Source organism: Rhopilema esculentum, chromosome 9, assembly GCF_057945365.1.
Source record: "Rhopilema esculentum isolate cy_ngs chromosome 9, ASM5794536v1, whole genome shotgun sequence".
NCBI classification, from domain to species: Eukaryota; Metazoa; Cnidaria; class Scyphozoa; order Rhizostomeae; family Rhizostomatidae; genus Rhopilema; species Rhopilema esculentum.
Window position 1 is genome coordinate 3814391 of NC_142823.1, and position 27995 is coordinate 3842385.

Consider the following 27995-nt stretch of genomic DNA (forward strand, 5'->3'; position numbering starts at 1 on the left):
TACAATTAACAAACATTGAAAAGAGAAACGTTTATAAATTCAAAACAATATATTTGAATGAGCATGGAATATAAAACACTATCAAAAACCTGTTAAAAATGTCAGCATTAAGTAATAGATATTTAAAACAATTTTGCGCTTTCTCCAGAAAATGTTTCCCTCGTCTTGAAACATAGATCGCCAGTTTTGGTTTTTTTTCTCGAGGTCAGTCAGTCATCTGGCTTATGAATTTTCTTCCTCAATATTAACCTTTGCAACGTGTTTTTCCGTCCTAAAAGCAAATTGAAGCTGGTTAGAGTTCATTTTTGAGCAAAGTTGTCCAGCCTTGGATTAGGAAATGGGAAATGAATCAACCTGGTTGAGTCAAGTGTTCTAAAACGCATGGGGAAGCTATGATTAGAAAGATAAAATCAATGGCCTGCATACGACAGTGTTTCTTTAAAGTTTAAGAAACATTTTAAAGGCATTGAGACCCCGTTTACACTGATTTTATAAACAAATTTTATCCACAAAAAAATTTGTTCAGGTTGATTTGCGTTTACACTTTGCTGCACAAATTTTGTCCACTTTGCCCTCCCGTTTACACTGTGCCGGATAACTGCAGTCACGTGACCTAAATCATTGCACAGAACGCCCAAAATGAAGTCATCTCTGGGCAACAAAATAACAACTAAATTCCCGCCAACGTAAAAAGACTTTAATTCTCTCTTCAGGATCATCTGCTTCTCTTTCAGAGGAAGTGCGGAGGTATTGTCAAAACAAATTAGGCAAAGTTGGCTTTAATGAGCCAAAATGGCGCTGAAATAGCGAAAAAAGTGGGGAAAGCTGACATTGATTCCCATTTTTACGTGGACTGACGAAGCTGCTGCATTTTTAACACGACTTTTTTTTGTCGACAACATGGCAGACAAGATGCCGAAAGGTCTTGTTTTGGAGACAGTGAAAACTAAATGGAAAGAAATAGCCAATTGATTTCGAGCAAGATACGATGTGGATAACATTTATCCGGATAAAACCGTTTACACTGTACCACATAACTATCCGAACTAATTTAATCCACTTTCCTAGGTGAACTTATTTTGTTCGGATAGCCGCTCTCAAATTCGTGAGGATAGCGTGGGTCTATGGGTCTAGTGTAAACGCGACACCTATCTGAACTTATTTTGATGCGGATAAAATTTATCCGGCATAGTGTCAACGGGGTTTGAGTCATGGGAAATAGGCCTTTTCTTTAGGGGGTCATTTGCTTTCGGCGCGATCGCTGTATGTATATTGGCATCTGTTGTTGATGACTTGTTATTGTCGAAAGTTAATTTGTAATTCAATACGAGTAGTGTTCATGTGATCAGTGTCAAGTCCACAAATAGAAGTGCAGCGCGAAAATCATAACTCGGCAGCGTATTTGGGTATACCCTTTTCTTTTATCATGAGTCAGTGCCTTTAATAATTGAAACTACAGTTTGAAAAAATTCAGGGCCACGACAAATCGTTATTCATTGCATTGTTTGCTGAAACTGCAGGACGAACAGCAAAGGGTTTGGAATAGAATCAAATAGAAGTAGATAGAAGTCTTGGCCTCGCAGTCAAAAATTTTGCTAGTCAACGGAAAGACATCATATGAAAATCAGCTTTCAAATATGTTATACAAAAAGGCAAATTTGCTAATGGGATAAGTATAACAATTTTCTAGCGACATCTAGCTTGCTAGCATTGGAGATCGCGACTTGTGAGGACGTGCTTTTGAATCTAACTCTTTGAAATGGCTGGGCATCAGCGACGAATTTTAAGCGACACTCGTTTCGAAAATTTCTTAATAAGGTGGAAACGCCCGCCGAATAGTACTACTCTGAAATCGGCAAGTTACTTTGTACACTCTCTAACATAAAATCAACCAATAAGCAACCTGGTGCTTACAGAACACCAATTGGAAGCTAGAACAGAACAATAGCTAAAAAAGAATAATAGTTGCAATTAAAAAAGGATGTTCACGCTGATAACCACGTGAACACAGCACGTGATATCGAACTTGAACTTTGTACCGTGAATAGAAATTAACACTCACGTGACAAATGCAGTGTTTTCCATCTTTTGCTTTCCAGACTTCATTATTCTTTCTTTTTAATCCATTTTTATCTTTACAATGTTTATGCTTCTTCTTTGTTACATCTTCAAGAGTTTTTTTCATTCCCTTTAACTATAAAAGAAACAAAACAGTTTGAAATGGCCTGAAATTGCATTACGTCGAGGCTTCGTATGCTCAGATATATGTGCAAATGTTTCTTTTCAGGGCCTAGCATCTTCAACCCCAAGCATTTAGATGTTGAAATGTTTCCGTCGTATTTGGGTATAAGGTTTAACCTCGATCAGATCAAAGAAATAAGGCCCATACTTTATAAAAAGAAAAACGCACCGAATCGTGTCTTGTAGCAAAACAAGAAAATACAGTCTACATAAAACGAAGCTGTACTTTTATTTAGTTTATGGAAAAACAATCAAGATTCGATAGAATAGTTTGAGCATCTTCATTCATACAGCAGCATAAAAAGAAAGATTGTCACTTGAAGAACACAAAATTAGATTGATTTGATCAAGAGGTGAATAATTTTCCTTGTGAAAAGTAACAAATAACACTTGAAATAACACCGAATTAAGAAAGAAAGCTTTATTCGGATACGAGAACTTAATTCGTTATAGGTAGCTTTGTTGCTCTCACCTCGTTTTGAATGTTACTCAGCGAGGCTGCAATTTCTAAGACAACATTTTCTAAGCGATCCACTCTTCCCTGTAGTGAACTCTGTTCAAGCGGATGCTCTTCTTCTTCATGTATTTCTGGCTCCTGCTCTTCACGGCCCTCTTTATTGCCAGGATTTTCATCTGTAACATTTTTTTCAGTCTTTGGCATTTCAGCATCCAGATTAACTGATCTTTTAGATCGCTGATGGTTTTCATTGTTTCGTAAAAAGTTGGATATTGTAAACGAACTGTCCCGATTTGTACACGAATCTATAAATTAAACAGATATAAGCATTAATAAGACGGCTCTCTAATGCCTCAAAACCCAGATTAAAGGCTGGTTTTACTTCCTTGCTATCCACTACATTTGCATCCTATACCTTACTTAAGTATCATTTGATTAGTTTTGCTGGCCATCACAAGCCTAAACTTATCATCAAAACTTAGCAAAATAGTATAATAAAGCCAAAAGTAAGTTGTGACCTCAAATCCAAAAATGAAGTTCAGGGTCTTATTCTTAGGAGGCTTCATTATATCTAAACTTGAAAAATATAAAGTCAAACGATTTTATATTCACAAATAGGATAAAAGGACAATTTTTGGCCAAACTAATTCTGCATTGAATAATATACAAACACAACTTCAAGGCTATTTTAATAAGCAAACGTTTATTCCCGAATTATCAAACGAAACCAGCTTCTAAAAGAAAACCAGAAACTTTCCAGCACATTCTTATTTGAATTTCATCAAAATTTATTTGCAAAATAATAGCACCATGTACAATGCCTGCCAAAAGTACTTGGAACACCCACCAATTTACGCTGCATTTGATATCTTTCATTCCTTTCATGAAAAAAATTTGCTACTTCCGCCCCCTTCCCCCTCAAACAATGTTGATGATTTAGAGAAATATCATAAAAGAAGCGCAAAAGAAAGTGCTTCCTAAAATCCTAATCCGTTTGATATTAAACCAACATTGTTCCGTGGGGGAGAGGGGGAGGATTGGTTTTAACCTTGGAAATTGATGTCAGTGTTCCAAGACTTTTGGCAGGCATTGTCTGAAAATTTTCTCGATAACAGCAATCTGCGATATCAAAACATTGTGCTACCCTAGGGTTTTCGATGGTGCTGATCTCACTGCTACTAATGAAAATTCGAAATTTTCACTCTTTACCCAGTTAAAAGGGGGGCGAGGTGGTTGGGACTCTGAACGATTGATATAGTAGATATCCGAGTATTGTTATTTGTTACAAAAAACATTCTACTGATTTTTTCCGTCAATATCATTTAAATCATTATTGAATAAACGTATTTTGTGCAGAATTCGATCATCGGTTTAAGAAAACTATCAATTTTCAAAGGAAAAACAGTACAGTTTAGTGCTTTTGAAAAAGTGTTTTTTTTTCTGAAAAGTCCCCTTATTTATGGTTTAATTATTGATGAAAAAACAAAAGAATTAATGAGAATGTCTACAAACCATGCATGATCTAAATAATTGCGAACAACATGCTGGTGAGAAACTGTTCAAATGGCTCAATTTTATCCACCATAACCCTCCCAAAACCATCTACGAATTTAATAAATTTGCTTAGGCTATGCTCCTTCGCATTCACATGTGGCAACATGGTAGCGCTCATAGACACCCCATTCCCTATTATTTTCTATCTTCCCTTGTCCCAGTAATTGGAAAATGGTTTGTGCCAATTATAATTGTTCGTTTTCCATTGTTAAAGTATGCTAGGAATTGAAAGAACGCTCCTTTCCTAATGGGCACGTGATGTAGTATGAAAATGCCTATTGCCAATGGTTACCAACGGTCTACAGCCACGGTCTACACATTTAAAATGTTCATAAAAATCGTATTTTTCGAAGAAAGTAGACGAAACCTCGTCAGTAGGTGTGCATGGCTAGTATAAGAAATATTGTAGGTTTTCAGATCGATACAAGTTGTAAAACTGAAGAAATTCAGGAAAGTGTCAACGGTCTACACTTTCTGAGAATTGAATTTGAAGTACTCTAGATCTTATTCTCCTTTTGAGTGTAGACCGTGGGATTTTCGTCATATTTTGCCGTTTTCTTCATGGAATTCATACAAAGGTTAATTTTATCTTTGAGGGGTATTATTATACACCTTTTGGGTGATTTTGGGGGCAAACCTCCCCCTGACAAGTCAGAAAATTGCGAAGAAACAGCCACGGTCTACACAACGGTCTACAAGCGTTCATTTCTGAGGGTGAGAGTTGCCTTGCGGGGCCTTGTCCTTCACATCGACGCGCGCTACATTCGATGAAATAAGATATTTTGTTGTGGCAAATGTCACGCAAACAAATACAGCAATCAATTAACGATGAAATAATCTGCCTTGCGCTTTATGAAGATAAAAGTAGCAGGTAGAGTCTAACTTAAAGGCCATTTTGGCAATGCAGTAACAGTAGGGAAGAGGGCTTTCTTTGTAGTGCTTCTGGGCCAAGCATTTAGGAGCGCAGGAAGGCGAGTGGATGTCAGTTTTATTTCAGTTCCCTTACCAACCAACATGGAATAGTAGATCAATCAGTTGGGAACTCTGATGTGGGAAACACGGGGTTCCTTTCTACAATTTAGGTAAACACTCTGAAATTTGTCATTTGGGCACTGAATTGCACAACAAGGGCCTATATGAATGACAACTTGTAAATCCGTGATAAAAGGAGAGCAACTACCCGACATAATTCTCAAATACGACCTTATCTATAATTAGAAACATGAAACAGAGGAATCGATGTCACTTTTATAAAATTGCATCCTTTCCATTTTTAGATTATTTTCTAGCTGCCACTCATATTTGTCTCCTTCATCTATCCCATTATTTCTTAGACAGCCATCTGGCTACGAGCCTTTGAAAAGATTCAAAATACAATCTTGATCCTACTAATTGGAAATCGATTTTGATTTTAGCAATTTTCACCTTAATTGAAATATGGCATTTAGTTTTATGGGGGTAGCTTACCCCCACCCCCGAAAAAAGACAATACCCCCATATCTCCTTATCGGTAACACGTACGATGTTGAAAATGGCAGAAATGGAATCAGCACCATCAAAAACCTATAGGAGGATATTGGTTTTGGTGGTATATCTAATAAGCTTCAAAATGAAATTCAGACAATGCCTGCCAAAAGTACTTGGAACACCCACCAATTTACGCTGCATTTGATATCTTTCATTCCTTTCATGAAAAAAATTTGCTACTTCCGCCCCCTTCCCCCTCAAACAATGTTGATGATTTAGAGAAATATCATAAAAGAAGCGCAAAAGAAAGTGCTTCCTAAAATCCTAATCCGTTTGATATTAAACCAACATTGTTCCGTGGGGGAGAGGGGGAGGATTGGTTTTAACCTTGGAAATTGATGTCAGTGTTCCAAGACTTTTGGCAGGCATTGTAGCTAAATTGGCCACAATACCAAGGAAATTTGCCTTTTATTTGTGCAATGACCTAAGTCTCCTTTTTACCCTACGTAGTCTTACTTCTTTAGACATACCTTTATCGTCACAACAGGCCTTCCAAAAGCTGAGATCAAGAATTGGAATCCGTTCACAAGGCAGGTACTCAGCGTGACTCTGAATAACCTTGAACACATCCTTTTGCACGTGTCTTATATTGTCACTGTTGTCACAAATCACCCGAGACAAAGATGACTACGAAGCAAATAATAAAGAAATCATAGAAAAGCTCATAGAAAATCTTGCTGCCAATGGAATAGCTGTATAACGCAGTAGAAAGTTTCTGCTAACGGACCTTTTCAATATTCTGACATATAATCAGGGACGAGATAGGAGTCAATATTTTCTTTAGGGGAGGGGGGCAAAAGCCCCCTAAAGATATAATTTCAAGAAAAATTCCGACAGGTTACAAAAATATCTAGCATTTCAAATAAAATTTTATGTCTTTTTGGGGTTAGTCTCTCGGCCAATACATCCAACAGCCAATACACCCTAACATCTGGAGTACCTTCAACCCATGCCCCTCTTCCAGCGCGTCCATGGTTTTAAAAGTAGAAAATTAGTAGAATACCACATCTAGAGTACAGGCACTCTTTTCAATGTCGACAAATCTATTTCTTTTCTAGCTAAAACCTATTTCACGTCTTACTGACTAAGAGAAAAACTATGGCGAAAGGAAACTTTAAAGGAGTTGATAAATTTGGCGAAAATAGATGGACCACAAAGTGCTATCACTGTTATACATAATCTGTACATTTGATTCACACTATAACCACGGCCATTACCGAGGTTCCTATAAAAGTTAACCTGCTACTTAAGATAGGAGCCATTTGTAGCAGAGAATTATCAATGTTGTCTGCGCCTTTACCTTTCAAAGTAACAAAGCCTGGCTTTCTAGTTTGCCTTAACATTTCCTTGACATTCTTAGCAAAGAAAAAGAAAAAATTACCGTATTAATAACGAAAAGGTATATAAATCATCAGCCAAGTTAAATTCTAGGAATCTTAGGAATACATCAACTGACTCAAGGTTTACTAAAGAGAAAATCCAAAAATGGACAGAAATGCTTCTCGCTTAGAGGGGCTAGGTCATGGAATGGCCTCTCAGCTGAGTGAAAACAGGCATCTTCCTTTAGCAACTCCAAAAAACATCTTGCACAATTGTAAATAGGCGTAATTGTAAATTGTATATATTGAATTGTAATTAGGGTAATTTGTTTTCTATACGAGTTTCTGTAAGTACTTTAAGTGGAATGCCCCTTGAAAACCTACATTGCTGAAGGGCTACCCTCCTTAAACATTTGAAATGAAGTTAAATGAAATGTCATTTAGTTGGACAAACCTGTTTTATTTGTGTGAGCTGTGCAGGTTCGAATACCCCAGGGTTCTCATACCAGAATCTGTCTCCGTTTCTAATCCTTTTGAACTGCGTAGTAATTAGACACATGAAAACAGGACCAAGTCTTGTGCCTGGTATTACATCTTCCACCATTCCTCCCACAAACAGATCAATATTATCTGGGTGAATATATAGCCTCTTAAGCTTCTCGCGAATTTCTTCGCTCGGTATCTCCTTGCTCAGGTCGTCGAACGTCGCCGCAAGCGGAAGGTTACAGTACTCTCTCCAGTTATTGTAGCCAGGCAGTGCGTGATCACGACCGCGTTGGATATTCAAAGCTGCAAGATCTAATGCGATGTCATGCGCCATTTGAAACAGCCTATTTGTAAGCTCTGTGTTCATGACTTGATCCGTATCTCGTCGTTCTTTTGCCGCTGTGACGAACAATCCGCGAATAAGCGGATCAATGCCACCTTCACTGAGCAATCGATTTGGTGAGAAGAATGCTTTGTGCAGTGGCAAATGTCCTTCTTCCGTTGGCATAAATGACGCATTAAAGCGGGTGAGGAAGGGCTGGATGAGAGAATGGCCAAATCTGAAAGCTGCAGTAGCAAACGAATTCAAGACAGATGAGTCAACGGTTGGGTCGTAGCGTTCATAATTTCCAATTCTTTCCATTCCTTCTTTCCCAAGAATCTTCGGTAACCACCATTTAAAGGTAATGTGCTGCATTTGAGCTCCAACAATCTTTCGCGCGTTATGATATATCTCATCACCTTTCCAGTGCGGATTTATACGCCTCAATTCGGTTGCAATACGGTTGTGTTCCCGCATCCATAACGTGTGCATGGACAACAGGCCTAGCTGTTCGTTGGCCCGATGGTCACCAGCTAAGAAACAAGGTATTGTCGTCTCTGATCGATTAACTTGACAGTCGACCGGTAGATCTGTGTTATAGGGTAGGTACGGCTTACCGCTAGGAGCCAGCGAACCAGTTTTGAGCAGCCCCCAATTACTACTGAGATCGCGCAGCTCCATCGATTCGTGCTTCGTTGAGCCGTATACGTTTGACGCGTCAATATATGACGTAATTTGATTTATTTGCTGACGTGGTGTTATAACATCGAAGAAGACAGACGTTGAGCCACTACCGCAGACTGAACTGGACCGCGTAAAATCCATGCATTTGTGGCGTTTGCTACGGGGGTCGTTGCGTGGGATTTCAATTGGGAAACAGGGATGCTCCTTTTCACAACTAACGTCACAGCGTCCACCATCAGTGAATCTAGCAGTGTTTGGGCTTGTCACTTGAAAAGTGAAGTCATGATCGATAAACTGTCCCCACTGCATTGCCATATGAGTCAGTTCAGTATCATTGGTCGTATTCAGCGTCGACATAACCTCCATGGAGATCAACCTTGCACTCGGTTTTCCTTCCGTGTTGTTCCAAGCTACAGGTGTGTTGAAACCATTTTCGTAAATAGGACTTAGAAGCCTGCCAAAAGGCGTAAGTGCGGCACCCCACATTGGATGCTTCAGGTTGTTACAAGATCCGTCGTAACTTCGAAACTTCATGTGAAAGCATAAATCGGAGCAGTTCGCTTCATTCTGGTGCGCAGTGCAGCCTGATAAATTTGCAAGCATTGCAACTTGTTCTGGCGAAACAAGATTGTTCAAATTAGAATGCAAGTCTTCCTCCTTTCCAATGTCAAAATTCTTGAAATCAACTTGTTCTTGGATGAAGTTCAATGCTGTTTCGAAAATTTCGGCAGCTCTGCCAAGACGGACGGCCTCAGGGGACGGGAATCGAAACAAGGCTAACAGATCGCCAGCAGTTCGCGGAACAAAGGTCGTCAGTTTCTGCTTCGTTTCATCAATCGCGCGGTCGATTTCAATACGCGCTCTTTCGACAGAGTTCTTCACAAATTCGTCACCCTGGTAATTTCCATCTCGCAAACCTGGAAGAAAATAAAAGGGGAATATATGACTGGCCAAATAACTCGCTTCAACCGAACAGCCGAACAGAAATATGAATCTTGAGGGATGATACAGAGAGATTGATTAGCCCTTTGCTGAAAACCAATCAATCTTTTTGCATAATAACGATCAATGTAAGTGAATTGTACCAGGAAAATTTTTTTTTTAAATAAAATTTTTCATGGTACAATTTACTTACATTGATCGTTATTATAGCATCATATTGTACCGCACGCATTTTTGTATATTTATGGAATCTTTTTTCATGTTCAAGAAAAAAATATATATATTTCTGTAAACACAATTCTTGACTTTTCTGTTGATGAAAAGGGGGCCTAAATGGAAACATAACGTGACATTTCCAGTGGATTGAGCATTCTACGCACTTAAGTTATGATGAACACTGATCATAAAGTCTTTATTAGTCTGCTTATGATTGTTACAAGATAAGATATATATCAACACATTTGAATTGGTCCAAATTCCGTTATCTGCTTGATATTTACGAAATGACGCCTTTTCAAATTCGAAATGATTAGAATAAAAATAGTTTAACTTTAGGACTTTAACATTGCTGTACTAGTGAATTTACAAAATGATTATTAACACATGGGAAATTAAAGAGATAGGACGAAATTAGATTAACTTTTCACATATTTCTTTAGTAAACTTGAAAGAAATATAGTTTATAACTAATTCAAATTTAGTCTAGTTTTCTGGTCCCAACTTGATCTACTAATGTGAATATTTCTATACATGGATGAATAGATGCTCTGAACTACATGGATTAGACCAACTTCATTCCCCTTGGCAAACAACGGGCAATTAATTGTACCATTCCCTCTCCCTCTTACCTATGACACGCAGCTCAAATACTTCTGATGAAAACCCAATACTGTTCCTAGCAGCACACTCCCAGCGGCCCTCGTCTTCCTTTCCGATGTCACGAATCTCAAGGACTCCCGTGCTTGAATTTACTGAGTATCTGTTGCCACTAGATACCTGAACTCCGTCTTTTATCCAACTTATTACAGGTTTCGGAGCCCCAGATGCAGCACATTGGAAAAATATAGTGTTGCCAGCACGAACAGTTGCATCGTCAGGTTTCGAATGAATTCTGGGGGGTACTAGAAGGAAAAAAGTGTATTACAAATGATAAAGAGTGTCTTCTTTCGAGCTGAAACTTCGACACCCTTTATCTAGAAAATAAAAGAAATAACATTTATTGTGTATTTTACTAATTAACTGATTAAAAAAAATTATCAAATATTCAAAGTTATCTTCTATGACTGGCAAACAAGTATATATGATTCGGATGGTTCTCTTGCTGCCCCTTTTTTAACATCAAAACATGTTCAGCTTTGTCTGCGACAGACTGGTTGACAGTAACCCTCAACCTACAATAATTCCCAAAGTACTTGTTACACCTAGGCAGTTTCAGTAAATTCTTTATTTATTTTCAATTCACCCCTATGTAAATATCTATGTTGCCCCCTTTTCCCCAAAGGAAGTTGGAAACACACCCCAGCCATCCCAGTTTCTAAGATGCAGATTATGAGACAAGATGCGTCGAATAGTGTATTTTTATGGAAAATAACCCAACATTATTTGAAAAAGGAAATGAGAAATATCTAATGGTAAAGACAACAATGCTGTTTGTGTTCCTAGACTTTTGGTAGGCACTGAATTACAAACAAAACAACTGACAGACACAACTCTAGACAAAGCTAGTTTCTGAGGAAAGCTATTTCCATGAGAAGACTATAGAAAATTAATTTATTTGTAATCACCTCGGTTAGACACAGTCACCCTTGCACTGGTGGAATTGACTCCAATAACATTGACAGCCTGACAATGGTATGTCCCTTCGTTCTGTTTGTTTACATAGAGAATTCGCAAAGTCCCGGATGGCAGGACAATATGTCTTCCATCAGACGGTAGACGATCGCCGTTCTTATTCCAAGCAATTGCAGGTTGTGGGTATCCCCGTGCACGGCACTCAAGTGTTACTGTTTCACCATCTAATGCATGGACATTCCGGGGGCTTTTGAGGAAAATCGGCCGTGCTATTATAGAAAAAGAATGCTAAGATAGCTAATGTTTTCGATCATTATAATGTTTGCTTTAAATGGTTAAAGTTTGAGTCTTACAATAAAAATAATGATAAAGAATAAAAATTGCAATAGAAGACAAGGCAAATAAATAAAAGACAGGAACAAATCTAGTATAGAGGGCTCACATCTTCTCTTCATTTTTTTTAAGAGCTGACCAAGTAAGTCATGTGAAATCGGCGGACTGAGTGAAAGTAAAGTGATGTAATGCGCATGCTTATTGACTGCAAAGACAGGGGTCATCTCAACAAAAAATAACTCTCTTTCTTGTCGGGTCAATTAGTATCCACAACCTCCGAATATAAGTTCTCAGACAGATATATTACCTTTAACAATGATCCTGGCTGTATGTGATATGATCCCAATAGGATTTCTAGCTTCGCATGTATAGTACCCGTTGTCATCCTGTACCACTGGCATGATCTCTAAATCCCCATTAGCAAGCAGTTTAAGTCTCCTGTTCGGCCGTAAGCTGTTCCCGTCTTTCCGCCAAGTAACTCGAGGTCGTGGGAAGCCACTTACCCGGCATAGAAGCCTCACTGCATTTCCAGATATGGCCTCAGTATTACCAGACCGATGTGTAAATCGAGGGCGGACTGAAAGAAAGGAAAAGGTTGTTGTTTAAAATAAATATATAACATCAGTGTGCACTGAAGATGAAAATATGGCATCAACTGTACAACAAAAACTGGCTTTTGTTTATTTTACATTTTTATTCTGTTTATTTTACATTTTACAGATCGACTGAACATTTTACTTTCCTTGATTACGCTCCAATTACATAACAGAGGGCCTAAGAAAATCAATTCCCGAAGCGTTTGTTCATTTATGATTCTTCGGGCTCAATTAACCTTTCTGCTTGCAATTTTTATTAATATTTTTTCACTTAATGGAAATTGGAGTTCGATTGGACAGTTAAAAACAAGGGCGTATTGGATATCCGGTAAGTTACAGTAATCCAGATGATAATCTGGAAAGTCAGGTTTCTCGCGGATCCTGGACTTTTTCTGACTGTCTTCAGTGAAATGTTATCTAGTAATATATTGGTTCTATAGACAGGACCCCACTGTTGGTAGATACTGTGCACGGGAATCTTTTAAATATTACTGGGTTTCTTATAGGTCAACGATATATGGAAGGGCAATAGATACGAAAAGATTCAGTTAGATTGGTTCCTAAACTAGTATGACCAACATAAGGCCGATACCAACGTAGATTGGATTGATTTAGCCCATTATTATTGCCTAGATTGTTTAGCTGAAATTAGTCGATCCAAATCTGAACAAGATTTACTTCCATCCAGTGAGTACTTGGTCGAGATTTGAAACAGAAAGTATGTGCATTTGAAGGTTCCATATTGGACCAACTTCACTTGGTTCTGGTACGAACAAGGTGGATTCATATTTGTAAAAAAAGTTATAACAAAGCCAATGTGACAATTGGCGATAGGCTGAAAGATGGACCACAGCCTTTTGAAAGTGATATAGTTATAAGAAGGAATACAAATGAAATTTGGGGACAAAAATAAAGCTGTCACCCCAATTTCACAAAAAAAATCAAAATAAAGCACTACAATTAAAAAATGATTTATGCTTAAACTAAAACTTTTTTAAGCTAAGCTGAGTACAAATTGCATATAAAACATACCTTCATTTTCTACCAAGTTCAGTCTGACTTTCATAGCAGATTCACCAAAGCCATTGCTAACTTTACATTCATATGTACCACCATCTTCTTGACTAACAGAGTTTATATCAAGAGTGCCGTCACTTGTAACTGTAAATCGACCGTCTGTTGGAATCTCGAAACCATCTTTTCTCCAAACAATGTCCTGCCTCGCAAGACCCTTTACAGTGCATCGTAGTGAGATTTGCTCACCGACTGCACTGATGACGTCTTCAGCGATCTCGTTCTTGTGTTCGTAGCCTGCAGGGAAAAGAGGTGCATTGGCTAATGAATCTAAAGAAAACAAAAGAAGTTGTGCGAAGTTATATGCAATTGATGTCAGTTAGTGTGTTGGTAGTATTACGATCCATGTAGTTTCGCGTTAAATTTATTTCGAGCTTTTTCATGGAACCATTGAGATAAGGTAATGAATTTCTGTTTCCTAGCCATGTTAATCCTGAAGGATTACCTTCAGTTACGGCTTTAGTTACGCCTGGAGTCACACCCGTAACCATGAACTTAACATGAAGAAAATGATTCCTATTATTATCATCATTATTGTTCTTATCAATTCTTTGATTTAAAGTTGGCTATTCACAATGGCTAGACCAAATAATAATTTAGGCGTATCTCTATTAGTTGTTTGTATACACAATAACATTGTAGCTGTTTATTTCTTTGATATTGTATATACGATTTTTAAGTAGATGATCTATGGATGTGGGATATAATTAGAATATATAAACATCCACTGAAAGGAACTCGTCATAACAGACACAACTCAATAAAAAACACTACCTAACAATGGACAAAAAAGTCGTCTAAAAATCTTTCCAGCTGTCAATTTTGTTTACAAATAATCACAAGGCAAGTAAATCAAATTTGATGTCCCACAAGCATCCATTACAGGAGGATTTCATGAAAAGTATTTGAAAATTTCCGAAATGACTTTAACAATGACTGAATAATTGTTAGCACCTTCAAAAGATAGTCATATATACATATATATATCTATAATAAAATATTTTTGGCCACATTGGTCTAGAGCCCTAGAGAGTGAGAATTTGGAAGGCAGTGAAACTTACTACAGTTAAATTCCTCAAGCCGTAACGTAGATATCATTCTCCCTTTGAAATTCTCGGGTTCGTAACAAGTGGCCACTGCAGGCTGGTGCTGATGCCTCTCGCTGTACTCGTGCAACACCAGTAGCAAATCACAGTTGCAAACCAGCCGATTGTTGTCCATTCGCCTGTGGATATAAAGACACAAATAAAAAAATATAAAAATGGTACAGATATGAGAATGTTTATCAAAAGCTTACTATTTTAGGAAGACCAGAGCACCAGGGTTCATGAAGACGAATTGGGACCTATGGACACGTACTAAGACAATTGAAATTGGTTTGATGCATTTGTAGGTAGAATGAAAAAGCCGTATTAAGTGGCCCTTTGTTTCTCTTTTCTATGGATGTACTTCTTTGCAAGTAAACCCCCCCCCCCCACACCAATTTCCAAGACCTTGAGCTGGTCTGTGCCCTTAATGTTTCCACTTTCCTGAAACGGACAAATTAGTACATTTGAACAATTTACAGGTACCGATGTTATCGAAGCCCTCCTCCGGATTTTCTCTGTATCTGCTCTTGAATACCGACATAGAAAAATAAGAACTTGGCGTAGAAAAGTTATAGTCAAAGCGGTTTAGATGCTATGAAATACTTAAGATCAAATGAACAAATAAAGTAGGCAATGGAGAGTTGCTGAAAAGAATTAATACATCTAAACAATTGTATAATGTAGTTAGGGAATCCAGGACATGTAGTTAGGGAATCCAGTTGGAAAGTATTTTTGAAGACTACATCCCTGGACCAAAATCACCAGGAAAGAAAAGAAGAATGTAGACAAATGACATCAAGGAATGGGCTAATATTGATGATTATGGTGATCTGAGAATAACAGCAAACAACAGAGTTCAGTGGAAGTAATGATTGGCAACCTACGGTAAACATAGAATCCTCCTGGAATGAATGGAAGGGTAGGAACACGGCTGTTTTTAAAGAAATTTGCTATCTGGAATCCTTCACAAGGTCAGATGCATTCTTCAAAGGATTTGTAACATAAATATTCAACATTCAGTACTACGCATTCATTACTACTTTACAAAGCAAGAACAAATGTCCAGCGTTCGGCTAATTGCGGTGGATATAGAAGATCCTTATTCTAGCACAATCCGATTAGTATAACAGTTGCCAAACACCTCAATAATATGTGGTTAGTGTGAAAGCCATCTCTTGGATAACCATTTCAGTGCAACGATCAAAATATTTTTCATCAACCTCAGACTTTGTTATTGGCCACATAACGTTAATTAGCATGAGTGGTCCGTTAAGATCTGTGAATGAATTAAGGTTTTCCAAAACAAGGATTAAACGGTTCTCTCAATGAACAACCTTACAAACTTACACAGTTGACAGCTATCATGGCGTGTTTCACATAAGCAAAATGACGGGGTCTCAAACTAATAAATAGAAGTAATTCCCTTGAAGATAGTAAAGTATATCTGTTACGGTCTCAGAAGAATAATACCTACTCGATAAAACCACTAAATACCTCCCACAACTACAGGCACCACCAAACAACTGAAAAATAGCCTTGTACCAAAATTTCAATCCCGCCGGTTAAAACTTGGTCGAAGCGGCCGCAATGCAAGTGATGCCTAAATCAACTTAACGTTGTTCTGGTTCTTCCAGGTGTCTGAAGGTTTAAATGCAACTAATACTCAAAAGTTACAACCATGTTGCTAGCCAATTCGATAAACTTCTCCAGAACGTACAAGGCCCCAAAAACATTACTACATTCTATGGTCTATTGAAAAGAATTCTGAGCAGTTTGATGGTTCATTTGCTCCAGGCAGTTCATTAGGCTCAGACCAAAGTGTAAACTACGTTGAACTTTGGACCCGAGCCCCCTAGGAAATGACATGAGCACCTTTTATAGCAAAATCGTTTTACAACACACACATATAAAGCAATGCTGAATCTTGAGTTACTATTGAAAACAAAGATGATCAGCATCCATAGGCTCTAATAACTTTTACATAAAACGCTTGAAAAAGACTTAGCAAAGCCCAGCAATTATTAGTGAACACAACAATGAAACAAGTAACATGATGACATACAGTTCCTTCAGTTTGGTAAGCGGTTGGAGAACATCTCTGCTAATGTGCTGGATAACATTGCTCCACATGCTCCTGAAATGCAGAACGCATAACATGTCACTTGAAAGAAGTAGTGAGATGCTTAAAGAGCGTAAAATACTAATTAGATAGGACACAAGTAAATGTTTGCTGTCACAAAGCTGTTTGCTATTTCACAAATAAACAGGTTTATAAAGACTAATTACCTTGGAATAAAGTTTCAGAATAAAGGTCTAGACTTTCCAGAAATGCGAAATGTTTCAACGATTTATTTAGTAAAACAATTTCAAATTGTTTGTTTGCAATAACTCTGGTGGTAATGCTTGATATGAAATAACTATGAATGTAAAGAGCTTTTTCACATAGGCCAACTCAAAAAAATTTCAAAACTATTTGGTTTTGCTTTACTTCCTTAACGTTAAGCAACTCCTGAGAGTAAAAAAATTTCATAGAAACTTTTCTGTCAGCATGATTAACTTCAATGTTAGCACAGTATCTATTTAGGCCCACATGTGTACTTGTGAACGTTTGAATATGAATCGAACAAAAATTACCAGCATCTCATTTTCACTTACAACAATTTCGACTGATTTAGGGCCATGTAACCAGTACAGGGGCATGTCCAATGTTAGAGACATGTAACCAGAAAAGGGGCAGTAATTTAGAGGCATGCCAAAACATCCTTCGAGAAGCAAATGAAATTAAACAGTTACAAGAATAGATAATTAAACAGAACAGAAGCGACCTGGCAATGTTCGTTTATCATAGGAAACTAGTAGGATATATAAAAACATTGTAATACTTACAATCGTTCCAGTTTTCTGAGTTCGATAAATGCATTTGATGAGATCAATTGAATGCGGTTCTGATGAATATATCTAAAAGAGACGAAGCTCCATCATCAAAAAGGCAGGAAAATGAATCGGAAGCGTTAAATATACAATAATTCTCTATCGAAATCCTATTACTACTGCTAAGGAGGGGGTTTTATCTATGACCATAACAACAAACCAAAACTCAGATATTTGGATAGTTGGAGGGTCATGGTAGCCAACCTTCTGATAGAAGATGGTACCTGATGATGAAGGAAGGGGTGGGGGTGTTGTTGGCATCAAGAACAACGGCGCGTATAATTCAGCAAATTGCAAAACAGAAAAACACGTCTACACTTTATCTTTCAGAATTTAGGCCTTTTATATAATCAGTACATATTTCACAGCTACTTTATTCCAAAGCCCAAGAATAACCATATCTAGTGGCTCTCTTTTATCTTAGGATTAACGATAAACCTTTTCAATTTTACCCTAAGCAAGCAACCCGAATTGATATCCCACTAAAAAATATATGTAGTGGTTAGTTAGAAAATGATAGAAAAAAATATGACAGTTACACAAATAACTACTTACAAATACTCTAGTTTTGACAGTCCAACAAACATCTGGTCAGTGATATATTCTAGATCATTGACATGGAGGTATCTACAAATTAAGGCAATTAAAAATTTAAATTCGGTGAAATAAGTTCAGACTAGATACAGGGTGGATGTAGCAAAATAAAGTAGCAGAGAGTGACGTAACCTTGTGCCTGCATCCATCAAGGATAAAGGAAAGGAAAATATGACATTAGTTAAACGAAGGAAAATGAGTCATTGTCAAAGATGCAAGGGTAATGAAATATCGAGGCATGGGAAGAAGCTGCCTTGGTTTTTTTGTCAGTATCTAATCACTTTCTTGTAATCCACGTGTACCTAATACATTCAAGTTTCTGAAAAAGGAATAAAATTTGTGCAGGGCTGCTTGAGGTAGTTACCAGCAAGAAAATGTAGAACTTGCGCTGGTTCCATATGCGAAAAGGAAATTTTCATTGAGTGATCTCCTTCATTATTAACGAAGGTCTTTGACTAAGAAATCTCCACGGATCTATAGTAAAAGCTGTAGTGTTGGCATACGATTACCAAGAATCCTTTGGAAAAACCGATACATTTAATCGATCTTGCCAAGCACAATAAGCAAAGCAAGCCTCTAAATACTTAGGAGACCACCGCGATCCGTTATTTGAAGATTCCCAAAGCCTTTCAACAAACAGGTTTACGAGAAAAGCCTTCTAAATTACTTTTCCACTATGAAGATTAAACTGACAACTGACTAAAAAGATTAAGATTCTACTGTTTGTAGGGCAAACACAGTCATTACTTTATGAATCAAATCTGAAGAAATTCCGTTGCAATTTTTTAATCAAATGACAAGCCATGAATGGCTGTTATTGGTGTTTAGGCCCAATGTGAGGCTTAAGTTGTCATTAATCAACTTTAATAGCAAATGGCGTAATTCGTTTTATGTCAAAGCAATCTGGGAGTTATCGGCGCTCGAGGAATTTAGGAAAACCTAACAGTCTTTTTAGCTAGTTTTTAGAACGACCTCCCCCGAGGTGCTCGGGTATTTTGCTCATACCTTAGAATCTAAGGCGCTGTGGACGTGCAAAGGGGATAGTTAAGTCCCTTTTCTTTGATGTTTTAGAAAAAAGCATTTGGTATTGTCAGGGAAGAATAAAGAATATTCTAGTGTTATTTTGAGGAGTTTTATACAGTAGATTGAGAAAAAAATTCTATTGTTGTTCTACACCACCGAAAATTATATCGGGAAAACAAACTTTGTTGAATAAGCCTCAGCTTTGTGAAATTTCCTTTTTCAAAATTAAAACTCACATATATGTTGGGATTATGGCTAACTCTGCCTCTCTCAGGAAGCTGAAACTAAAATTGACTAAATAATGCCCCTGGTATAGGCACTCGTCGTAAACTCAATATATTGAGAAAAATCAGTGTTCGATGCAAATCATTGTGGCATACGAACAGCATAACTGTACAAAAAATAACGTAAGCTGAATTAAGTTAAACAGTAAGGGAGATCTTAAACATACTTACAAATGTTTTAGCTTTTTCAGTCTTGCAAATGCTCCGGGTGCAATTTCTTTAATGTTGTTATTGTTCAGAAAACTAAGTAAGAAATTAACCATTAACTAATAACGGTTGTAAAATCAGCGACAATAAAAGCCAAGCTTCCGTTAAAAATGGCTGTATTGAGACTTGTTGAAAGAAAAGGTAAGTTAAAAACAGATTCAGAAATCTACATTAAGCTAAAGAAATACTCGATTTAAGTAAACAACATCACATTATTTGAACACTGATCTACATCACCATGTCAGGATGTCCATGTTTTTCCCATAAAACTGCAGGGAGATTATCCACGAAAAGTGCCCGTTTCGCGGATGAGACGACCCCCACCTCAAGTCGATTTTGTCCATTAGAGAGGAATAGGTAGGGGTGTTCTTGGGTGCAAGAAACCCTCTTTAGCATAAATTGCTTAGGTGTATCTAGTAGATTGCCATCAAAATTTGAGGAACTTGAAGTGACTGTGAACAATAAACAAACTTTCAATTGTAACCACGATAAGTCTTTACCTAGTCCCCGCCAACGCCCCTTTATACATTGTTCAAAATATTGAGCTGGACTCATTTCTTCAACCTTCTCTTCGAAATTCCTATCTATGACATTCGCCCTCTCGCCCCTATATGGATTAGAGTTTCGTGGCGCCATAAAGTTGCCTTTTCGTTGTAGAAATTGTAATGCTAAGATTTTCTCTGATTGTTAAACCTTGGCATGCATCACCTAGATAATAGAATAGTCAGCATATGTCCAAGAAAATGTTCATACATAAGAGGTCAGCCAAAGGAAGGATATTGAATGAAAATCGCAGAACCTACATTTCGGAGTTTTCATAATAAACAGCGAAAAAGTAAGGGTTAAGTAGCTTAAGGTCATCGATCTGAATGGCTAGGCTACTAGAAGCACAAAAGGAATGTTGTTTGTGAGGTTTAAAGCAAAGAGCCATTGATAAGAAACTACCTTTGAATCAAATTATCTCCGTAGATTACGTATCAATGTATTCAGAATTGTTTTTCAGATTCGACGAAAGATTAGGTTTGGTGAATCTTGTCAAAATTCTGGCACTTCGCTCAACTGACCAAAATTTTCGTGGCATGGGCAGAGCGGAGCAGGCCTGACCAAAACTAACTAAAGTTGATGGGGAAGCGAATCAGTGTTTGTTCGAAGGGCCGTTGGCTTTCAGAGTTTTGCATCATTTGCACATGCGCAGTTAAAATCAATATCACCATTGCAACATCACGTAATGTATTCTTTGGTAGAAACATTCGTCAAATTCATATGGGTATAAGCCAGCTTCGGATTAAAGGCAATGAAAACTTTGAGAAAAGAGCGTCTTCAGAAAACAGAGGATGAGACTGTTTTCATAAAATTCCGTTAAGCACTATGGGAAGGAAATTTTTTTCTCCGAGTCTTCGCCCTAATGCGCATGTGCAAATGACGCACTTTTCTCGTTGACTTGGGCAAATGGATAGACAATATCCCTGAATAATGGGAATCTATTATTCAGCAGTTATTGGCAAATATGCTTAAATATGCTTAAATATGCTTAAATATATATCAAATAAATATCCTTAGAACGTGAGCAGATAAATTCGATGGACAATTTATTCTTGCAACAAACGTGCGAGATTTCCATCAAAACAACAGCCCTTCTAAGGATTTTTCTGATAAACGATAGGATTTCCAAGAAAAGGGTACGAGATTTTCATAGAGTGATTTTCCCCTCGGATAATGATAACAAGTCATCTTTTTTATTATCAAACGAGCACAACTTAAAAAAAACAAGCCACAAGACCTATAAACAAATAGTTATTAGGGGGACTGTAAAAACGATCAGAATTTCTCTATCAGATGTGCTCATAGTTTTGATTCGCAATTTTCAACCAGTTTCGATACTTACAGATTTTCGAGCTTCGGCAAACCATGAAAGTCATCCTCAGAAATCTTAGTTATTCTGTTACCGTTGAGATCCCTAAAAGAAAAAATTAAATCACTCTAAATAAACAGTCTTCAAGTTGTCAATGGCACAGTGATCAATAAAGACTCAATAACAATCATATATGGTTGTCAGAGCATTGTAATAACGACATTTTAAAGTAAAATTAATCAGCGTAGAGCCCGAGGCTAAAAACTGAATTAAGTTCCTTTCCATCTGAAACCACATTCTGACAACTGGCTAGGTCATGTTAATTGCGTGCCCACTTCTTTTACACAGTTGCCAATGCAATCGAACACTCCATTTGGTGACAACATAGGACCGTTTTTATTAATCAATTCATGTATGAATTCTTTGATGATTGGTTTAAGGGCAAAGAAAAATAAACTTCTAAAGTTATGACGTCATACAAATATATCTAACAACATTTGAATTCGGATCATGGAAGCTGAAACAGCATCAAGAAATAGCATCAAATGTGCGAAATTATCTTAGTGTATTAATAATTTGTTGAGATATGCCCACAGAAGCACCGATTCATTCCCCATTAAGCCACTGTCATTTCGTCACTTTATGAACCAAGCCAAAATATCAGTAATCTGTTAGTAAACTTCATATCTTTCACTTGCAACATCTCACCCAATTATAAAGATATCTAACTGAGTGTCCATACTACAAGGAACTTTATGGTTGTCTTTTATCTTATATAGTTGAAATGGATTTCTAATAACGTCATAAACTCTATGCTGACTAATTTTGAATAAAAAACAATTGAAATTTGTGAATGCGATGCAGCACTACGGAGCCCCAGATCTGAAACAGAATCGACAAAACCTTACTAAAACATAACATAGGAACAACGAGAAAGACATAGCCACAAAAGTTTCTATGGAATAGCCAAACAAGTAAAACAGAGCTTAACAACGGGCACATAGATCCGATTTGAAGGATAATCTCGGCTATCGTCGTAATCTTGCAGAGAATTACGAGATTTGCTTCTGGATTCATTAGTATAGTTGGTAAATCTTTGCCCGTAAGGCAAAAAATTCGATACAGTGTTGGCAAAGAGCGGCAGTCTTTGTAGGCTGATGCCTGATCTACCAATTCAAGTTGATACAAGGAACAATGACATAACTTTAAAACTAAAGCCTAAAGCCAACATTCTATGGAGCTACGACTGTGTGAAAAGCCAACGTAGAATGAAGAGTCATTACAAAAAAATTATTAATCGTCTTCAAGAAAAACATTATTTAAGAAGAACTGAAATTAATCTTTGAGAAGCAAAGATATGTCATGCTATGCACGTACGATCACTGCCAAAAGTCTTGGAACACTAACGTAGGTTTTCAAAGGCAAATTCAGCCATCCCCCTCTCATCCTAGGAACAATGTTGATTTACTATAGAAAAATGAAAGGGATTATGCCATATTGCCTTCCAACTTCCACAGAGACATTACTCGTAGGCCCATTCAAAATTCAATACGTATTGGATTTGCAAGAAACGATAGATAGCTTACAAAAAACACAACACACGAAAAATGACATAACCACTCTACTGCTGAACATTAACGAGTTTCTTTGTGAAACAAGAAACACATCTCAGACTTATCCGCGCGATGGAACGAACAATTGACCTTTCGTCGTGAACAAAGTCGTGTGCTTTTTTTAACACTATTAGGTAAATTGGCTGAAACTCAGATTAACAACCATTAAAACGAGTCTTGGTTTATCATAATGTGTGGCAACGTGTTCAACATATATTTTAACAGCCCACAACCAAACCCAACACAAGAGAAGAGCACCAAGGGATTGAATTATCAAGGGTGTGCAAGACCTCTAACACACAGTTCATAACAATAATCTTTGTTCATAACATAATGGGCATCATAATAATCAGACATATTACATGATAGATTTTGCAATCATGAAAATGATTGTAGATTTTTCAATATTTTTTATTGGCTTCTGGGTCTTCCCCTAACATTACCAACTAAAAGGTTGTATCCACAGCTATTTTCCTCAATGTACTCTTTTCTTTTTATAAGAACAATTGAATAAGAACACGAGCCTCAAAATTGGTCAAAAGTTGAGAACAAATTTTGAACAATGTTTTTTCTCAAAATCGACGATTTTTAACCATGTGTGGGTGCTTTTTTGGTGAATATTCAAACCTGTCGGCAAATGAAGGCTGTCTCATTCACTTTGTTGGCAAATGAGGCCTGACTACCTCCCTAGAGCGAAAAAGCTAGCACTCGAGCTGCCTACACCCTATTAGATCAAGAACAAAGTAAGAGCAATCAAGCCTCAGATTTTTGGAAAAATTTAGAACAGTCAGCCTAAACATAAATTCATTGGTTATTATTAAAAAAAGAGTGTAATAAAGCGTCCTATATTCTCAACATGTAAAGTACGTAGCTTCATTACGCAGGTTTTGGCCATTTACATTTTAAAATGCAGCAATTTCTAATTCATCTTTTGCTTCTACGTAACTTATTCTTTCGAGGGTTAGGGGGTAACCAAGATTTGCTGTAGAGAAATTTCGTTGTAAAGTGTTTGAATTTCAGACAATTTATCTGTTCACATATAGGACTGATAATTTTAAAATAAGGAATATAATACTTGATGAACGGGTTGGGTGAAAAATTACTAAATCCAAAGTTAAGGTCCTAAGACAGCCACATATCCGTATGAAATAAAATTATGCATCACAACAACAACCACTGCAGGATAAGGGGTGTTTGGTTTCGATTTGTTGCCATGGTGTTTGGAGCTGCGATGCAGCCAGCGTTAGAGGTACCGACAATACGGATTCGAAAATACTTCATTTTCACTTAAAATCTTGCGACTTAGATATAAACCTTTTATCATGTATGAATGTAAAATTGTCTAGGCCAAACCACAGTGGGCTTGAAACGTAAAAATACCGCAAACCCATCACCTGATATACTACCACAAACCATTTACATTGTATCGCATTCAATTGTGTCAACCTTTGGTTTATTCATTAATGAGTTGCCAAGTTTTCATTCAAGAAAAGTAAATATAGTATCTACGCTTATTTCGTTTGAATATTTTTGGATAACCACGACAAATAGGGGACATTTAGGTTTCCTTTGGAGCAGACAAGCTGATATGGTCTGAAAAAATTCAAAATCTAATAAGCCTTTAGACTTAATCACGATTAAGATTTGCTATCGTCAATAATGTTAATCGTTGTTTCTCACTAGCGATACAGATCTGTCGAGACAACCCTCTCAACACGGGCCCGGGCGGCCCAGCAGCATGTATGTGTAGTCCAGCCTCTACCCATCCCTCCCCCTATCTCTTCAAAATTTGGGTATACGCCCTTTAAAAATGATATCAACATTGAGCTGGGGGAGAGGGTGAAAAATCGCAACATGGTCTGTCCAAGATTGTACATTATATGCACTTGAATGTTTTCATAGAATAATACACAAAAAAATACGCAATTGCGAAATTTTTGTTCTGGTGCATATGCTTTTGTAAAGCTTATCTTTATTAACACATAAGCCTCTTGTGCTAGTGTTTGTGTTTTTGTCGCTAGTAAGGATTGAGCTTAAAATGTTATCTAGCTAGTAAGGAACTAACAACTTAACAATGCTATTATCTAAGCAACTTAGGCGCATTCGCAAAAGCTCCACAACCATAATGTGATGAATTTGAAAGTTGGGACATGTGGCCAATAGGTTCGTTTACAAGTTCGTCAAAACAAAAGGCTGAATCTGATGATCAGGCAAAGCCAATGGAAAAATGGCATAATGTTGCAAAAAGAACAGATTAAGAAAAAAATGTAGATTCACATAGGGGATTGGGGACCAGTTTATAAGTGAAAACCGATATCTTATGTTGCTGGATGGACAAACTGAGACCCTGCGAAAACATCCGAGTAGAAAAATTATATCCAAATCTATCTAACAATGTAACATATTCGTTTCCGTGGTTACCATTACTTTAACAACAATTATGCTCTTAACCTCTGACCCGTGTCTGCTTTTCCGGGCTCCAAAGATGAGGAACAACACGTTCTAAAACTGGACGATCACGTAACAGATTCAAATCTGTTACGCCAAATGGCAAATTAACTTGAGGCAAGCCCCCAGGATCTAAGATTCTTCTATTCTGTGGTTATGTTTTGTCTATATTTGTCTGTCATGATTTCAATCGTTATTTACAAAATTTACAACATTGCCGGATTGGACTTTCACAAATCAGTTGATTCGAAATAGCACTTTTCTGGACGCTAATCGATGCCTTATATGGACATTATCCCGACTTTGCATTTTTTCGACTATTTGTCCACTATGTGTAAGCTTATGGAGAGCTTTAGGGCGGGGGTGGGGGAGGGGATCGGCTTCCCAGTCACCTTGCTCCTGCTCGAAAATTTGTTTTCAATTGCAACGAGCTCTCGTCTTGGGCAAGCTGACGGGAGTGTCTGAGCCAGGAAGGGAGCTAGAGGGGCTGTAACCCCTCCCTATTTTGATGAAGTATGATGTTAATGTTGTAGCATCAAGGATAATGGTGAAAAAACTACCATTAAAGTTGCCCCCCATCCCTTTACCCGGCGTCCCTGAAACAAGGTGTTCTCCAATTGTCTCCAACTGTTACTGTTAACACGGCATTGGGCTCGAAACCTGTTTTGTTCTCTTTGTGTTCCGGGCAATCTGTAATTGCTCTTTGTAAACTAAACTGTTTTGATAAATTTTAATCATTACCTCTTTGAATAATATATCATTTATCTACATATTTTAAATAAATGGCAATTACGAGGCTGAATTACATGAATTTGAAATTATAAACCGGGACATTTTCAGGGTAAAATGGTCACACTGGCTAAAATCCCTAGCGAGGAAAGGCCACGATATTCTTTAGATACAGGCCCCAAGCTTTAATAAGCAAAAAAAAACAAATTACTCAGTCAAACTAAAAATACGTGCGACGAGAATCAATGGGAATCATCCCTGGCTTTATAAGGTCCAATTTTGGCTGCTTGTTCACCCATGGTCACCGGAGCACTATTTACGGACACGTTTTCATTCCTCTTTGCCCATAACAATGGTAAAATATAAACACCTTTCTGTCTAAAAAATTATGAATAGACAATCTTGTTCGATCGGAAGTTTAGTGGATAGCATGTGTAAGAAGATAAGGAAGTGCTTTTCTGCATGAAACATCACAAATTTGACTTCTTCGTAAATCAAAAACCAAAAATAAACAAAAGGACGCTTGATAACTAAACTTATTACGTGATGTGACTAAGGAAAGCACCCTGCAGTTTAACAACAATAACGAAGATTGTCATTGCTAGGCCTAGACAGCAGAATCAGTGCGGGATAAATTTTAAACAGATAAATGATTATTATTTCATCAAATATTATCAGACCAGTAACAATGACACCAGTTATATAACTAGGGCGAAAAATATTTTCGATAATGCCCACTAACTTGCTTCCAACGTCCCGTGTTTATCAATTTGATATGAGATAAGAGAACAGAAGACTTATAATCCTCGTTACATCAAAGTATGACCCTTTCATACAATGATAAAATTTGACAAAACAAAAGGCAGTGTACTCACAAAGTCTTGGTGTTGATTGGAAGGCCTTGTTTAGGGACGCTCGTCAATTTCTGATCCGGAGGACGTTGGCATCTGACTATGTGCGAATAACAACTGCAATGCAAAGGGCACGAAGTCACCAATGCCACAAGATCAAACACGAGAAGCAGCCACAAAGCTTTGTTCGCAGTCATTGCCAGACAAAGTGTACTTGATCGCCACACCAAGAACTGGTTCGATAAAACGACAACTTGCAAATCAGCAAGGCAAAACAATCGATTGGGGAGCAAGCCACCCCACGGTTGAAAGCCTTACCCCAATAGGGCTAGCAATACATACAAATGACAGGCTGGCTGCAGTTTAGATTGTAATCGAATCCAGCAGTGTTCTAATACTCCATTCTGTTCAATCAGACCTACCGGAAGTATCCCTTGCCAAATAAACGTGAATTGTTTCCGGTTATATTTGATTGTTCATTGTGGCAGGATGTGGAGTAACCGCCGACAGTGCTCCTTCGCAGATGTGCCTTGTAGGAGGCCTGTATAATCAAAACAGAATATGAATTATTGTATAGAGAGTACAATAGTCACTGTACTGTTCATTGCATTTCATTGCATTTCATTGCATTCACTGCTACATAAAATTCAGTGAGAATAACTAAAAACACACTTCAAAAAAAGATTAATAAAGAAAATTCAAATACCATACAATAACATAGAAACAAACTAAATTTCATGGAGGGAATTATTCAGAGGAGGAACTCTCAATAGTTAGATTACTAATTGAGGAGAAAGATACGAAGCTTTTCACGCTAGTACAATGGGCAACTGGTCCCAACTTTTCTTATAAGCCTGAGCATGTAGTTTGTCATACAAATGCCTTTAGGCCTTCGAACGCAGAATGCGCGAAGAAATATGATACGACTGTGCTGCTGACCATTTTATTTTTGAATTTGTATTACCTTCCTTTTTTGATAGAAGGATGCGGGGCTCTCTAATTCCCTAGTATATTATGATTCTGATTCTCTGATTATTAGATATAAGGTG

At 37.4% G+C, this 27995-nt stretch overlaps 1 protein-coding gene across 1 annotated transcript; it reads right to left on the bottom strand.

The window, feature by feature from the left end:
* LOC135689260 (peroxidasin) lies at nucleotides 1-27373 on the bottom strand. Its single transcript, XM_065206424.2, has 16 exons — nucleotides 26971-27373; nucleotides 21339-21410; nucleotides 19418-19489; nucleotides 17901-17972; nucleotides 17301-17372; nucleotides 16477-16548; nucleotides 14388-14551; nucleotides 13285-13563; nucleotides 11964-12233; nucleotides 11317-11592; nucleotides 10381-10653; nucleotides 7553-9507; nucleotides 6250-6406; nucleotides 2714-3003; nucleotides 2063-2194; nucleotides 1-271 (listed from the first exon to the last, which is right to left on the bottom strand). Exons 1-16 carry the CDS (start codon nucleotides 27141-27143, stop codon nucleotides 245-247), a joined length of 4356 nt encoding a protein of 1451 aa, XP_065062496.2. The 5' UTR covers nucleotides 27144-27373; the 3' UTR covers nucleotides 1-244.
* Between the last annotated feature and the right edge of the window lie 622 nt (nucleotides 27374-27995).